The following is a 15,819-nucleotide window of genomic DNA, read 5'->3' as shown; positions in this document are numbered from 1 at the left end:
AGGAGCAAAAGCAACACATCAGCTGTTACGAGTGTTGAAGCATCAAAAGTTGCATTATTCATCATATATTTTCATATATATCCATTTATTCATATATATATCATATAAGAAGTTTAGAATGTCATTTGCATTATTTGTATCTAGATATTCATTATCTATTTATACCTCATTTATTCCATATGCTCATATAAAACAAAATAACAAGGTTAGTTAATAAAGGACTTGTCAAGTCACGTTTTGTCTGTCAGCTTCTGGACCCAGCGCCTGAAGATGCTCTTGATCTCGCTGGTCCTCAGGCAGTAGATGAAGGGGTTGATGAGGGGGGGCAGCAGGCTGTAGAAGAGTGCGGTGAGGATGCGCATGTCGGGGCTCATCTTCAGGCTGGGGATGTAGGGAGCGGTGTAGACGAACAGGCGCGGGACGTAGTAGATGGAGAGGATGCAGCCCTGGGTGGCGCAGGTGGAGAAGGTCCTCACTCGGCCCTGAGGGGAACAGCAGCCGGATGAAAATGCAGGGAAAAGGTGACAGTTCACCGACAACAGGCTGAACCTGAAAACGACGCTCTCCTTTACCTTACCTGCCCTGTGGACATGTGCAATATAGCGATTATGATACAAATGTAAGAGAGGACGATGAAGGCCAGAGGGACACAGAGGACGAACATGGCGACGGCGTAGGCGATGCTGTACTCGCGGCTGGTGTCTCCGCAGACCAGAGCCGTGAGCGACGTGCGGTCGCAGAACACCTGCGCGATCCTGTTGGGCCCGCAGAACGGCAGCGCCACCACGTTGGCGGTGCTGATGCCGGGGAAGACGTGCGCCACCACCCAGCAGAACACGGCGAGGGCCGCCATGGTGTGGTTGGTCATCAGCACCGGGTACCTGAGGACAGAGGCGCTGGGCTCACAGGCGTGCGCTCCGGGGGCCGCGATGCTGCCGCTTTTTACCTGAGCGGGAAGCAGATGGCCAGGTACCGGTCCAGGGCCATGGTCAGCAGGATCAGGGAGTTCAGGGAGCCGAAGTAGTGGACCATGTGCTCCTGGAAGATGCAGGTGTAAAAGCCCAGGGTCCCGTCGTCCCAAAAGTAGCGCGCGATTATTTTGGGCAAAGCCGTCGTGGTGAAGCCTATAAAATATATAATATAGAGAGAGAGATGGGGAATATCTGACCGTCAAGCTGAGCAAGAGTAATTATTACAGCCACAGAGCAACATTCAAACAACAGGAGCTCGTCGTCTACCGATGTCAGACAGGGCCAGGCTGACCATAGTGATGTACATGGGCTTCTGGAGGCTCTGCTCCACGGCAAACACCAGGATCAGCAGCAGGTTCCCCCCCACGGTGGTCACGTAGAGGAGCAGGAAGCCCCACGCCACCAGGTGGAAGTGCTCCGGCTGCAGACCTGGGAAGCCCACGATGACGAACTCTGTGACCTGTGTGTGGTTGTGGGCCCGCGGCTCCATGCTGAGGGCGGACACGCGCTAAGTGGAGCTGGGATTTTACCACACGCCCCCCCCCACAGGAAGGCGACACACAAGCAGCCTCCTCTCGGGCCTGAAGACTTTATGACAGGCAGATCTTACGACGCATGATGAAACCGGCCCCAGCGGCGAAAGCAGAAAGCTCCGCTATGCAATTAAAATGTCTCATGATGCTTTTGTGAGCTGGGACACAACAAACAACAGCAACGTGTTGACTGTTTATCATCATAATGTATGTTAAAGCACAGCGCTGAATTAAAATGCATCATGATGAACTGACATAAAACACATCATAGCAGCTGTTGAGTATTAGCAAACAAAACACAAGAGCTCAAATATTCTTTAAAACATCAGCACAGTTTAATGTATTTTTACTCAACTACAATGTGATATTCTGTTTTTTCGGCATCCGTGCATCTGAACTGGACACATTCACAGACGGCTTCTCGGCCGCCGTCGCCTTAAAGCGCTTTGCGGGAGCGATGGGCCTCTTCTGGACCCAGCGCCTGAAGATCTTCTGGATCTCGCTGGTCCTCAGGCAGTAGATGAAGGGGTGGATGAGGGGGGGCAGCAGGCTGTAGAAGAGTGGGGTGACTATGCGGACGTCGGGGCTCATCTTCACGCCGGGGATGTAGGTGGCAGTGTAGACGGACAGGCGCGGGACGTAGTAGATGGAGAGGATGCAGCCCTGGGTGGCGCAGGTGGAGAAGGTCCTCACTCGGCCCTGAGGCGCCACAGAACCAGCAAATGCACTTTAAATCCTATGTATCTAATATAACAAACCTCGTCATAATAACTTTAACATAATTTAATCTCACCTGTCTGTTGGCCACGCGTGATATAGAGATGATGATGCAGATGTAGGACAGGACGATGAAGGCCAGAGGGACACAGAGGATGAACATGGCGATGACGTAGGCCGAGCTCATCAGCTGAGTGGTGTCGCCGCACACCAGCGCCGCGATGGACACGCGGTCGCAGAAGACTTGGGAGATCCTGTCGGGCCCGCAGAACGGCAGCAGCGCGGTGCTGACGGTGCTGATGCCGGTGACGGCGTGCGTCACCACCCAGCAGAACGCCATCAGGCCCGTCATGGTGTGGTTGGTCATCCACAGCGGGTACCTGGGGGCAACGGACACAGCAGCCGAGCTTGAAACGAGCAGAGGGGCGAGCGGTGCCGCGAGGGCCGCTGTGGGTCACCTGAGCGGGAAGCAGATGGCCAGGTACCGGTCCAGGGCCATGGTCAGCAGGATCAGGGAGTTCAGGGAGCCGAAGTAGTGGATCATGTGTCCCTGAAAGATGCAGGTGTAGGTGCCGATTCTCCCATCATCCCACCAGTAGCGAGCGATTAGTTTAGGCAAGGCCGTCGTGGTGAAGCCTGTAGAATATATAAAGACACTCACAAGCTGCTGAGAGTAATTATTACAGCCACAGAGCAACATTAAAACAACAGGAGCTCGTCGTCTACCGATGTCAGACAGGGCCAGGCTGACCATAGTGATGTACATGGGCTTCTGGAGGCTCTGCTCCACGGCAAACACCAGGATCAGCAGCAGGTTCCCCCCCACGGTGGTCACGTAGAAGAGCAGGAAGCCCCACGCCACCAGGTGGAAGTGCTCCGGCTGCAGACCTGGGAAGCCCACGATGACGAACTCTGTGACCTGTGTGTGGTTGTGGGCCCGCGGCTCCATGCTGAGGGCGGACACGCGCTAAGTGGAGCTGGAGGTGCCGGTCGGCTCTTACCTTCGCAGGCGGAGCGACTGGCACCGGCAGCAGCGTCACGGTTTTATACAGGACCCGTGAAGAGGATGTTGACGCGACGTTGCTACGACTTTGTCCCACGGGAGGTTTTTACAGACTCCATGTCTGACATCCAGCAGCTGCAGCAATGTGTCAGGGTGACATCAGTGACGGAGGCCTTCTTGATTCTGAGGATCTCACCAGGTCTCAGACAGTGGTTGAACTGGTTCATAACTGGTTCAGAAAAAGGCTGTGGGGGCGCGTGGTGGTGGATGTATTCATGTCAGGCATCATTTACAGGTCAGAGAGGAAGAGACCAGCAGCTACTGGTGGGATGATAGGAGAATCAGGATGTATGAGTGAATATGAGTCCGCATCACGATGCTTTAGACACTGAACCCTTTATTTTAATATCGCGTTGGACGAGACACCAGTTACATCTTTATGTTTGTTGCCACACAGTATCACAATAACAGCACAAGGCCACGAATAAGACGTGAGTGTGAGACAGTGGCGGCTGCTTGGACATGATTCCAGTTCGTGTCTGGACCCAGCGTCAGAATCCCACTGGTCCTCAGGCAGTAGATGAAGGGGGTGATGAGCGGAGGAAGCAGGCTGTAGAAGAGGGCGGTGAGGATGCAGAGGTCAGGGGTCATTTTTAGGGAAGGTTAGGGGAGAAGGGAGTGGAGTGGACAAAGAAGTGGTGTAGTGTAGTGGATGGAAATGATGCAGGTGGAGAAGGGCCTCACTCTGCCCTGAGGAGAGGGAGAATCAAATGGTGTCTCTGTCACAGCAGAGGCCGAGGGACATGGCGTCAGCAGCCGACACAGGAGCCCCAGACCCGGTCCGGCTCGACATCACCTGAGGACACGGGAATGAGTTTGGTTCCACCTGAGGAGAAGCAGAAGGCCGGGTATGGATCCAAGGCCATGTTCAACAGGATCCAGGAGTTCAAGGCCTCAAAGTTGTGGATCCTGGAAGAGACAAGTGTAAAAGCTCAGACTCCCGTCGTTCCACCAGTAGCGAGCGATTAGTTTAGGCAAAGCCACCGTGGTGAAGAAGAGAGGACGAAGTACGAAGGCCAAATGAAACTGGTAACTTGTGAAAAGAGCAACTAGTACTTTTGTACCACATGTACTGCTTAGTACTATGCATGCACCCGCATAAAGTACATAGTGGGTACATGCATCCATCCTCTGGCTGCCAGTGAAACCAGGGCACTGGTGCCTATTGATGATTGACTTGATTAAAGGTCAGTTGCATCATCTTAGTTCTATGAGTTTTGTGGATTGATGAGACAGAGATGAACAAAAAACAGTTTTAAAAAAACGTATAATGCAGCAAAACGATGACATTTTAATGATGATATTTACGGTCATAGATTAGATATAACTTACAAATATGTTACATGTTTGTTTCTATAAAATGTGTTTCCATTTTACTTTCACTCTGTGTAACTATAATTATTATACTACAACTATATCCTGTATTTGAAATATATTTTCTCACATATTACAACCAAATCAAAATGATTCACAATAATAAAAAGCTGATTTAAAGAAGTGTGAACGCAACGCACACAAGACTCCTGTGTATTTTACCACTCTTACAAAAACAAACATACAATAACAAGCTGCGACATCTACGTGAAAAATATTTGCATGTATGTCTGCGTCTGCAGGGAACCAGCGCCTCTGAGGATCAATTAGTCCGTCTGATCATAACAAGCGCATGCAACACTGTCTACTGGGAAACACCCTGGTACGAGGAAAACAAGGTCCGTCCTGAGGGGACGCGTGCAGGACGGGAGTCCCTCGAGTCAGACAGACGGCAGACGGACGAGGTCAGATTTACTCTGAAAGCCATGATGATCACGTTGGTTCTGTTTATGTGGGAAGTTCAACTCATGGAGCATCTCAGCACCACCACCACGTTAAAAGAATGACTTTTACTATTATTAACATGTCACTTAAAGCTGATTTAAGCTTGTTAAATTCCAGATTGCAAACGTGCTTCTTTGCTTTGTTTTAGTTAATGTGAAACAGTAATAATGAAAGAAAAAATACTGCTAATGTCTGATGAGAATAAGGATGAGGTTGATTGCACACAACATCCTTTAAAATGTCCTTAGTGTCACCCTTGCTGACGTGTTTGTTAACTTAATGCTGCTTATTTCCCCCAAGACTCACATTTATAGGAGGATTTGGTGTAATAACCGTTCCCCGCAGGCCTTTACTTCGTCCCATTGTTCATGAGCTGTGGTGAAGCCTTTCTGAGGGACATCTTCACACGCTGTATCCCCACAGAGCTAATTTCATTAATATGGACACAATAGCTAATGATAACCCCCATGCGTTTGAGTGCCCTGGAGCTTTAATAGTCTCTTGAGGCTCTGATATTGTTTTAGCCACAGTTCACCAGGTTAAATTAAATACATTATATGAGTTTGTATCATTCATTTAAGGCGTGTTCTGTAGTGTAAAATGATGTAATGATGTAGAAAAGTATGTAATCAAGCAATAGAGCAGCTCATTAAATATGAAATGTGAAGAAATGTGAATGGGAAATAAGTTCTGACACAAATAATCAACTTATTAAATTTATTCTATAAGTTCTGACACAAATAATCAACTTATTAAAGTTATTCTATAAGTTCTGACACAAATAATCAACTTATTAAAGTTATGGTAAAAGTTTGTGGCCTCGTGAGACGTCTTCGTTTGCAGCCTATGTGACGCAGCCTCCGTCTGTCACCCAACAGGATGCGACGCCTTCACCTAATTGTGCCGCTTGTGTCATCATTCTGCATCAGTGACAAACAAGTCATTAAGAGGCTCATTAGGCAGAGCTGGGCCCTCAACATGGGAGCCACAGGACCGGGCTCACCAGCACCAACAGAACTTAGAGGCAGCAAACTTCATGGAAACACAGCGTTTCATACTGTAGCTGAGGGTATTTAAGTGTATACGGGTTCCATATTGGACTTTTATTGGCATTAATCAGGATCACTTCCTGTTGATGGACGGTTTTGTGAAGTGTTTTTGTGTGAAGTGAAGTGTCCACTGATGACAGAATGCGCCTTTAATTATTCATGATTCATGCATTTGATGAGCTTTTTTGTTACAATACACCAGACAGAGGTCAAGTCCAGCTGCTGAACAGATCACTTCGATAATGGACTCGTTCAACTCAGCTCCTGAAACAAACCTGACGTTTGTGCGTCCTGCGTATTTCATAATCCGGGGGTTCGTTGACATTCCCGATATCAAGTATTACTATGTGTTCCTCTTCTTTGTCTATATCATGTCAGTGCTGGGAAACGCGGCAGTGATGGCTCTGATATGCCTGGACCATCACCTGAGGACCCCCAAGTACGTGGCCGTGTTCAACCTGGCCTTCGTGGACGTGTTCGGCAGCTCCGCTCTGGTGCCCAAGGTCCTCGACGTCTTCCTGTTCGACCATCCCAGAATCCCCTTCAGCGACTGCCTGGCCTTCATGTTCTTCTGCTTCACCTGCCTCTGGGTGCAGTCCTTCAACCTGGTGGCGCTGTCCTACGACAGGCTGGTGGCCATCATGTTCCCTCTGCACTATCCGGTGAAGGTCACCCACCGCTTCATGTTTTCGATGATCGCCTCCTTCTGGCTCTTCGTTATCGTTGCTCATGTCATTGCTGTTGGTTTTCTCACCCGACTGTCCTTCTGTGACTCTGTGGTCCTTAACAGCTACTTCTGTGACCATGGCCCATTGTTCCGCCTGGCCTGCAATGACTTTACCCCCAGCCTGGTTATTGCGCGGTTGATAACGGTTCTCACCCTTTGGATCCCTCTGGTTTTCATCTTGTTAAGTTACCTCTGTATTGGCTATGCACTGTCTAAAGTCGCCACAGTTCAAGAGAGAGTGAAGGCCGTTAAAACCTGCACGGCCCATCTTTCATTGGTGATAATCTACTTCATCCCAATATTAGTCACATTCACTATGAATACGAATATTCACCCAAATGCCAGAATCATAAACCTGTCGCTGACCTCGGTTTTTCCTCCCATGCTCAATCCATTCATCTACGTCCTGCAGACGCAAGAAATAAAAGCATCGGTGAGAAAAATAGTAAAAATGAGAAAACGATCCAAGATAACAATGAGGAAAGTGATGCTAAAATGAGCACTGGGAACATTATGGGATGTGTTCAGAATATTCAGTGCATTACTGATTTGAGCATAAGGTTCTTGATGACTGGGATGTTAGAACCAAAGACTGAGCTTCATCATCATCACACAGAGAGTTCGGTGCCGCTGTCAAGGGCATCATTAATATTGTTATGAGCTAATTTGAGCTGCTGTCTTCTGTGATCATGTAACTGCTCTGTTTTATATATGGTAAATGTGAACAATCTCATTACGAGTAGAAACAAGGTCAAGTTAAAGTGAGTTAAACGTAATGTTTGACAAATAGTGCAAAGATGTTGAAATAAATGTTGCATATATTGAATATATAAAATATGTGTCTATTTTGTGTCTAGTGAGTTTTAAGTTACACGTGCATCCACAGAGAGTCTGTTTTGACCCTTGTGAACTGGAACAGTGACAGGATCTGCGCCATGGATTCATAGAACGACCTCTAGGTAGAGCTGTTTTACACCCGGGTCTGTGGTTTTTCTTCCCACCTGACTCTAATCACACACTTAGTGGCCATTTTCTTTAATTACCACTTTGTTGGTTTGTTTGCTGACTCTTGGTGTAGCTCCTCAGTCTTCTTTTTGTGTCTTCATAACTGTCTCTTTATGTCCATGACCTGATTTGACCCTGTACTGGTCCTGACCACAACCCCTTATTGGACCTTCTCCTTTCCTGGACCTTATGTGAGCTTGTCAGTGTTGTTGGTTTATTTTGCTGTACGTCCTCTCGTCCTCGAGTTTGGGACAGTTGGGACAAAGCTTAATGAACTCTAGATATGTCTTATATACAATGCTGTGTCTATGATGTACTGCTCATGTTATTTATAATCTTTAATACTTCAGCTTTTTTAACTTGCAGTGCACAGATTTTTAAAAACATGACGTTCAACTTGTGCATCTTTGTGTAAACCTCAAATGCTGATGTAAACATTTTGGTGCCTGAGACTCAGATGATGGGGACGTTTTTTGCTTTGGATCATTATTATAGTTGCTTTTCAGAGCCTAAACCCTTTTCAAGGCTCCTTACATTAAAAATTCAAAGGACTTACTGACGTGGGAAAAATGTTGTTCCACTACACACACAACTTGCAATAAAGAAAAGGCCTTGTCTGATGCTGAGGGGCCAACAAACCCAGACTCAGGGGAGCAGACGTTGTCATTATTTGACAGAAACTCGGAGGGAGGCTGCTTCGTCTCTGCCATAGAAGCCAAAACGGGACAGTGCTGAGAGGAAGGAGAGCGAACGCTTCACTGTACACCGGCCCACAGAGGACGTGACTGTATAAACCTCTGGACTATGGAGTTCTTCAACTCCGCTCTTGGGAGGAACATCACGTTTGTGCATCCTGCGTATTTCATAATAGGTGGTTTGTCTGGAATCCCGAACATTAAACATTACTACGTGTTTCTGTTCTTTGTTTACGTCATCTCTGTGCTGGGAAACACGGCTGTGATGGCCGTCATATGTCTGGACAGTAACCTGAGGACCCCAAAGTACGTGGCCGTCTTCAACCTGGCCTTCGTGGACCTGTTTGGCAGCTCCGCTTTGGTGCCTAAAGTCATCGACGTGTTCCTGTTCAACCACCCCTACATCTCCTACAGCGACTGCCTGACCTTCCTCTTCATCTGCTACACCTGCCTCTGCATGCAGTCCTTCAACCTGGTGGCTCTGTCCTACGACAGGCTGGTGGCCGTCACCTTCCCTCTGCACTATTCAGTGAAGATCACCCACCGCTTCATGTTTTCTATGATCGCCTCTTTCTGGGTCTTGGCTATTGTAGCTCTCCTGATCGCAGTCGGCCTCATTACTAGACTGTCCTTCTGTGACTCTGTGCTCATTAACAGCTACTTCTGTGACCATGGTCAGATCTATCGACTGGCCTGCAATGACAACTTTCCCAGTTATGTTCTGAGCTGTTTGTACCCGGTTCTAATGTTCTGGCTTCCACTAGTTTTCATCCTGTTGAGTTACTTATATATTTGCTGCACATTGGTTAAAGTGGCCACGCCTCAACAGGGACTCAGGGCCTTTAAAACCTGCATAGGTCATCTGTCATTAGTGGCCATTTATTTCATCCCCTTGTTGATCACGTTCACTTTAATGGAGAATATTCATCCCAACGCCAGGATCATAAACCTGTCTCTGACCTCCGTCGTTCCTCCGATGCTCAACCCCATCATTTATGTCCTGCAGACACAGGAAATTAAAGAATCTCTAAAAAGGTTATTAAAAATCAGATTGAAACCTAAAATAGCAGCCAAGAAGCCGACCTTAAAGTGACTTAATGTGATGTGTCTTATAATGTATTTTAGCTTCTACAGTAATATACGCTCAGTTTGCTACAATGGTCTGTAGAAATAGAAAGTTGTAGATTCAAGCATCATTTACAGTACAAATATTTGTAAAAGAAGTTATGTAACTAAAATGCACATTAATTATGATGTAGCTATCAAACATATTTACACAATTGTTCCAAATAAAACTAAGGTTTTGTTTTTGTGTGTTTTAAATACTGACCTAACAGAAAGCTTTAGATAACGTATCTTTAAAGATGCATCCATTACTTTAGTTGTGGGAAGTCATTTTATAAAGTAATCTGTACAATAGAAAGACAAAAATAAATAATATTCACCAGTTGCTGTCTTTCATGTAATTAGTTGTGTCCTTGTTAAAGATGTTATACATTTATGATTCTTCTTTTACATGAGTTTGTACCAACTTTCCAGTTTGCCAGTTCATTTTCGCTGCATCAGAACTGAGTGTACAACTTAAATTACATTATTATTCCTAATAAATTATTTTTGTGATTAATGGATTGAAAAACAGACACAGTGGCGTGATTTTCAACCTGCGGCTTCTCCGGGTTTCTCCGTAGTCTCTGCAGCGCATTGTCCATCTAGCTGTCATGTCCATTTTGAAACCACCTGAAGTCATTACCCAGAATGCACTGCAACACAATGACAATTTACAAACAGCTGCATTTATAACTAAACTATAACAGCAAAGACATATATTAAGTTGTGTGTGATGTTTAGATTTGAAAATAACAAGAACCTAATAACGCCTCCAAGTTGTAATAATCACAGTTGCTTTTAGGTGTGAACTCCTGTAAAACTCCTGGGAGGAGACGTTGCTCATATAAAACAGAACCACACAACAGGTCTGTGTCTCTAGGTTGACTCCCAGCTTTATCCAGAGAAGTCAACAGCGGCAGAAAGCTCATCTCTATGTAGTTCTTCACTGTGCTTTGGACTCAACTATGGAGTTATTCAACTCTGCTCTCGGGAAGAACATCACATTTGTGCATCCTGCGTATTTCATAATAAGTGGATTAGTTGGCGTTCCTTATATCAAGTATTACTACGTGTTTCTGTTCTTTGTTTACGTCATCTCTGTGCTGGGAAACACGGCTGTGATGGCCGTCATATGTCTGGACAGTAACCTGAGGACCCCAAAGTACGTGGCCGTCTTCAACCTGGCCTTCGTGGACCTGTTTGGCAGCTCCGCTTTGGTGCCTAAAGTCATCGACGTGTTCCTGTTCAACCACCCCTACATCTCCTACAGCGACTGCCTGACCTTCCTCTTCATCTGCTACACCTGCCTTGACCTGCAGTCCTTCAACCTGGTGGCTCTGTCCTACGACAGGCTGGTGGCCGTCATCTTCCCTCTGCACTATTCGGTGAAGATCACCCACCGCTTCATGTTTTCTATGATCGCCTCTTTCTGGGTTTTTGTTATCGTTGCTAATTTTGTTACAGTCGGCCTCATTACTAGACTGTCCTTCTGTGACTCTGTGCTCATTAACAGCTACTTCTGTGACCATGGTCAGATCTATCGACTGGCCTGCAATGACAACTTTCCCAGTTATGTTCTGAGCTGTTTGTACCCGGTTCTAATGTTCTGGCTTCCACTAGTTTTCATCCTGATGAGTTACTTGTATATTTGCTGCACATTGGTTAAAGTGGCCACGGTTCAACAGGGACTCAGGGCCTTTAAAACCTGCGTAGGTCATCTGTCATTAGTGGCCATTTATTTCACACCATTGTTGATCACGTTCACATTAATGGAGAAAATACATCCAAACGCCAGGATCATAAACCTGTCTCTGACCTCTGTTATTCCACCAATGTTGAACCCCATCATTTATGTTCTGCAGACACAGGAAATAAAGGAATCTGTAAAAAAGTTATTAAAAACCAGATGGAAATGCAAAATAACTAAAACCTCAGCCCTGAAGTGACACGTGATTGTAATAAACTGTATCTTTTGGCATTTTAAAAAATTTCTACATTTGAATGGAATGCAATTTAGAGTTACAGAACCGTATTTTTCTTAAATGTTTTTGAGGACTAGCTTCTAAGTCTAAATGCCACCTATGATTGTTTGTGTCTGTAATAAAAGCTGCATCAAGGACGTTTCTTGAAAGGGCAGCACTAGACAATGTTTTGTTTTTAAGTAAATACAATCTTTTAACAGCCATTTTTTTAATGCTGATATACAAAACAATGTGTTCTGTGAAGCCTCCAAATGTGAAGATACATTTCAATTAAAAATAATGACATTTTCCTCCCCTTGTCAGCGTGGGCTTCCTCCAGCTTTCTCCCACAGTCCAAAAACATGCAGTTTTTCCATATGTGTGCATGTGGGAGTGAGTGGTGATCTGTGTCTATATCTGAGATGGACTAGACATCATTTACAAACATTTGTTAATTACCTAATGTAACTACTGGTAAAACTGCAACAAGTGCAGGAAACGATAATGAGTCTAGTGCTGACGCTGAGATGCACTGTTGACTTTCTAAGCAATGACTCACTAAGGCTGCTTGTTTCATCGTGAGTGAAGTCTCTGGGGAACCTTATTATTGACCCTATTTGACATGCACACAGAAGGCGCCTGCTCACCCTGTTGCTGCCCATCTCAGAAATATCAAATAAAAAAAGGTCATGTTGAAAGAGCTTTGAGGAGCGGCGCACATCACGGAGCTCACACACTCCTCCAGCTCACATCACATAACAATAATGTCATCATTACACTCTGCTTTCAGAGAAAACATCACCTTTGTGCATCCTGTGTACTTCATAATAAGTGGATTAGAAGGGATTCCTAATGTCAGGTATTACTATGTGTTTTTATTGCTGGCTTATGGCGTTTCAGTGCTGGGAAACGTGACTGTGATGGCACTGATTGTCCTGGATCACAATCTGAGGACTCCAAAGTACGTGGCCGTCTTCAACCTGGCGTTTGTGGACCTGATGTGCAGCTCTGCTTTGGTTCCCAAGGCCATCGACATCTTCCTCTTCAACCACCCCTACATCTCCTACAGCGACTGCCTGACCTTCCTCTTCGTGTGCTACACCTGCCTCTCCATGCAGTCCTTCAACCTGGTGGCTCTGTCCTACGACAGGCTGGTGGCCGTCACCTTCCCTCTGCATTACAAAGCAAGGGTAACGCACAGGTTCATGTTGTCCTTAATCCTGTCTTTCTGGGTTTTTGTTATGATGGGTAATGTCATCGCAGTCGGCCTCATTAACAGACTGTCCTTCTGTGGCTCTGTGGTCATTAACAGCTACTTCTGTGACCATGGTCAGATCTATCGACTGGCCTGCAATGACAACACTCCCAGCTCAGTCATCGGCGCTTTGTTCTCAGTTGTAAATTTCTGGCTTCCACTGGTTTTCATCCTGTTAACGTACCTGTGTATTTTCTGCACGTTGGTTAAAGTGGCCACGCCTCAACAGGGACTCAGGGCCTTTAAAACTTGCGTAGGTCATCTGTCATTAGTGGCCATTTATTTCATCCCCTTGTTGATCACGTTCACATTGAAGGAGAAAATGCCTCCTGATGCCAGAATCATAAACCTGTCTCTGACCTCTGTCCTTCCTCCCATGCTCAACCCCATCATTTATGTCCTGCAAACACGGGAAATAAAAGTCTCTGTAAAAAAGTTATTGAAGATGAGCCAGAAATCAAAAATCATAATTATAAAATCCACAATGTGATTGTTAATGCTAAATATTGCAGCTGTTAATAAAGTGAATGTGCAATGTGGTAAAAATGACAAACATTTCCCATTTTCAGTTCTAAACAATGTCATTTTTTCCCCTGTCCCACATAAACGTTGTAATGTTCACAAATGTTTGCGTTTTACCATAATATTTTATTTCTTTGTTTTAATACTGTGCTCGGGTTCAGCTCCGGTCAGAACGTTTGTTCACCTTTTGGTCAGTGAGCAGCTGGTCTGATATTTTATTTCTTGCTACATCATCAGTCATCGGTCACTTGGTTGTTGACTCCTACTCTCCGTCATCAGATTTGTGCATGTGCCACGTTCGTACTCTGTGGAATATTCCCTGTCATTATGACTTGTTTGTCTTCTAACCAAACCCGCCCATGAGGAAACGGCTTGTTGTTGGACACGAGAGCCTCATTCTGCATAAAGACCTCTGTTTTCCTGCCGAATCACAAGTGACCGCTCACAAAGGAACAGGGTCAATGAATGGCTTTTAATGGATCTCCTCGGGCAGAACAACAACACCCGTGTGCGACCTGCGTATTTCATAATCAGCGGTTTTATTGGTATACCAAATATCAAGTATTTCTACGTCCTGCTCTGCTTCATCTACATAGTTTCAGTGCTGGGAAACTCAACTGTTATGATTATAATAATTCTGGATCGTAATCTGAGGAGTCCTAAATATGTTGCTGTTTTCAACTTGGCCTTTTCAGACCTGTTCAGTAACTCTGCTTTAATACCCAAGGTTCTAGACATTTTCCTATTCGACCACAGCGTCATCCCGTACGACGACTGCCTGGCCTTCCTGTTCTTCTGCTTCAGCTCCCTGTCCATGCAGTCTCTCAACCTGATCGCGCTGTGCTACGACCGGCTCGTGGCCATCATCTTCCCGCTGCACTACCAGGCAATGGTCACGCACAGGTTCATGCTGAGTTTGGTGGCGTCCTTCTGGCTGTACTCCATGACTGTCACTCTTGTTTCCGTGGGCCTTTTGACCCGGGTGTCCTTCTGTAACTCGGTTGTCATTAACAGCTATTACTGCGACCACGGCCCGATGTACCGGCTTGGCTGCAATGATATCACTCCCAACCGAGTGATAGGTGGTTTGGCACCAGTTCTCATCCTTTGGGTTCCTTTGGTATTGATTTTGCTAAGTTACTGTTCTATTGCTTATGCTTTATCAAAGATCTCCACGGCTCAGGAACGAATAAAGGCGTTTAAAACCTGCACAGGCCACCTGTCATTGGTGGCCATCTATTTCCTCCCTATAATGTTTGTGTATCTCTTTGGAGGAACAATTCATCCCAATGCCCGGATCATCAACCTCTCTCTGACTGCTGTGGTTCCTTCCATGCTGAACCCAATTATTTATGTCCTTCAAACACAGGAAATTAAAGTATCTTTTCAAAAACTGTGTAAATTTAGGCGCAATCTAAAATAAGAGCTACTGTGGATTTCCTGGCTGAGACTGAAACAGCTTAAAGTAGTCACCATAACTGTCCAGATATTGGAACTGCTGAAATGAAAATGTTTAATCATTATAATCTTGTATTCAGCCAGATGTCTGAAAGTAGTTCAAAGTGAAAGAGTTTGACTAATTATTGTGACTGTCATGTCTTATATCTGTAAATGTATTAAAAGAGCAGCTGTGTGTTTCTGTTTGTTCCTATTCCTTCGTTTTACTATATGACCTACATCACAGCTTTGCTGCTTATTATAAATTAAACCTTTCTATAAAGATGTGCTTGAATCATGTTTGACTGCTCCTTTGCTCACAGTCTGCACCGTGAAGAGGGAAGTTCACATTTTAGTGTCATCTTCTGCTTAGACTTTGAAGGGAAGGGTCAAAAACCTGGACCTGACCTGCACAGCTCAAACTGTGGCTGTGGCTGAGTGTACACATGAACTCTGTAGGGAGTAAAACTAAAGGTGGCACCCGAAGCTTTTGACCTAAACAACCACCTGCAACAGAGCGACAGAACGATATTAACCTCTTACGACGTGGGGTCAATTTTTGGGCATTCTGAGCTCAGATGTCTGGGAAACATACCTAAATACAAAAACCATAGATTTACTGCAGTGAATGCTGGAAGGCTGACCTTCGGAACGTGAACAATCAACCTGGCAAATGCAACAGGTGAGTACTGGAGCTTGAATGACTGAACTAATAGCTAATTGAAGACAACTGGTGAATCACAATGACTGAATGGTAAAACTGGCTTCACACCCTCGCTGTGTGAAGGAGAGATATCGTAGATCCTTCCTACCTGCTGCTGTCAGACTGTATAATCAGAAATGTTGACCACGTCCCACTACAGTCACTCACCCACTGCATCAGTGGTTTATATAGCAACCTGCTCTGCACAATATTTGTGTAAATCTGTGAACAATCGTGTATATTGTTACCGGCACAA

The 15,819-nt window shown here is 45.5% G+C and overlaps 7 protein-coding genes across 7 annotated transcripts; 5 read left to right on the top strand and 2 right to left on the bottom strand.

Moving 5' to 3' along the window:
• Window positions 1-54: 54 nt before the first annotated feature.
• Window positions 55-1,461, bottom strand: or30bu1 (odorant receptor, family 30, subfamily BU, member 1). The gene is made up of 4 exons (XM_029174491.3): window positions 1,239-1,461; window positions 947-1,124; window positions 578-881; window positions 55-482 (listed from the first exon to the last, which is right to left on the bottom strand). The coding sequence occupies exons 1-4, from the start codon at window positions 1,459-1,461 to the stop codon at window positions 231-233; spliced, it is 957 nt and encodes a 318-aa protein (XP_029030324.1). The 3' UTR covers window positions 55-230.
• Window positions 1,462-1,858: 397 nt separating this feature from the next.
• Window positions 1,859-3,170, bottom strand: LOC114869940 (olfactory receptor 1-like). Its single transcript, XM_029174490.1, has 4 exons — window positions 2,948-3,170; window positions 2,680-2,857; window positions 2,298-2,601; window positions 1,859-2,203 (listed from the first exon to the last, which is right to left on the bottom strand). Exons 1-4 carry the CDS (start codon window positions 3,168-3,170, stop codon window positions 1,859-1,861), a joined length of 1,050 nt encoding a protein of 349 aa, XP_029030323.1.
• Window positions 3,171-6,393: 3,223 nt separating this feature from the next.
• On the top strand, window positions 6,394-7,377 carry LOC114869939 (olfactory receptor 6C4-like). Its single transcript, XM_029174489.1, has one exon. The coding sequence runs from the start codon at window positions 6,394-6,396 to the stop codon at window positions 7,375-7,377; it is 984 nt and encodes a 327-aa protein (XP_029030322.1).
• A 639-nt stretch (window positions 7,378-8,016) lies between these two features.
• Window positions 8,017-10,129, top strand: LOC114869938 (olfactory receptor 1361-like). Its single transcript, XM_029174488.3, has one exon. The coding sequence runs from the start codon at window positions 8,688-8,690 to the stop codon at window positions 9,669-9,671; it is 984 nt and encodes a 327-aa protein (XP_029030321.1). The 5' UTR covers window positions 8,017-8,687; the 3' UTR covers window positions 9,672-10,129.
• Window positions 10,130-10,650: 521 nt separating this feature from the next.
• LOC114869937 (olfactory receptor 8-like) lies at window positions 10,651-11,631 on the top strand. Its single transcript, XM_029174487.1, has one exon. It carries the CDS (start codon window positions 10,651-10,653, stop codon window positions 11,629-11,631), a length of 981 nt encoding a protein of 326 aa, XP_029030320.1.
• A 779-nt stretch (window positions 11,632-12,410) lies between these two features.
• On the top strand, window positions 12,411-13,391 carry LOC114869936 (olfactory receptor 1361-like). Its single transcript, XM_029174486.1, has one exon. It carries the CDS (start codon window positions 12,411-12,413, stop codon window positions 13,389-13,391), a length of 981 nt encoding a protein of 326 aa, XP_029030319.1.
• A 507-nt stretch (window positions 13,392-13,898) lies between these two features.
• LOC114869935 (olfactory receptor 1-like) lies at window positions 13,899-14,846 on the top strand. Its single transcript, XM_029174484.1, has one exon. It carries the CDS (start codon window positions 13,899-13,901, stop codon window positions 14,844-14,846), a length of 948 nt encoding a protein of 315 aa, XP_029030317.1.
• Window positions 14,847-15,819: the final 973 nt, after the last annotated feature.

The sequence above is a fragment of the Betta splendens genome, chromosome 14, assembly GCF_900634795.4.
Source record: "Betta splendens chromosome 14, fBetSpl5.4, whole genome shotgun sequence".
In the NCBI taxonomy this organism is placed as follows: domain Eukaryota; kingdom Metazoa; phylum Chordata; class Actinopteri; order Anabantiformes; family Osphronemidae; genus Betta; species Betta splendens.
This window is presented reverse-complemented; position numbering and strand designations above follow the sequence as displayed.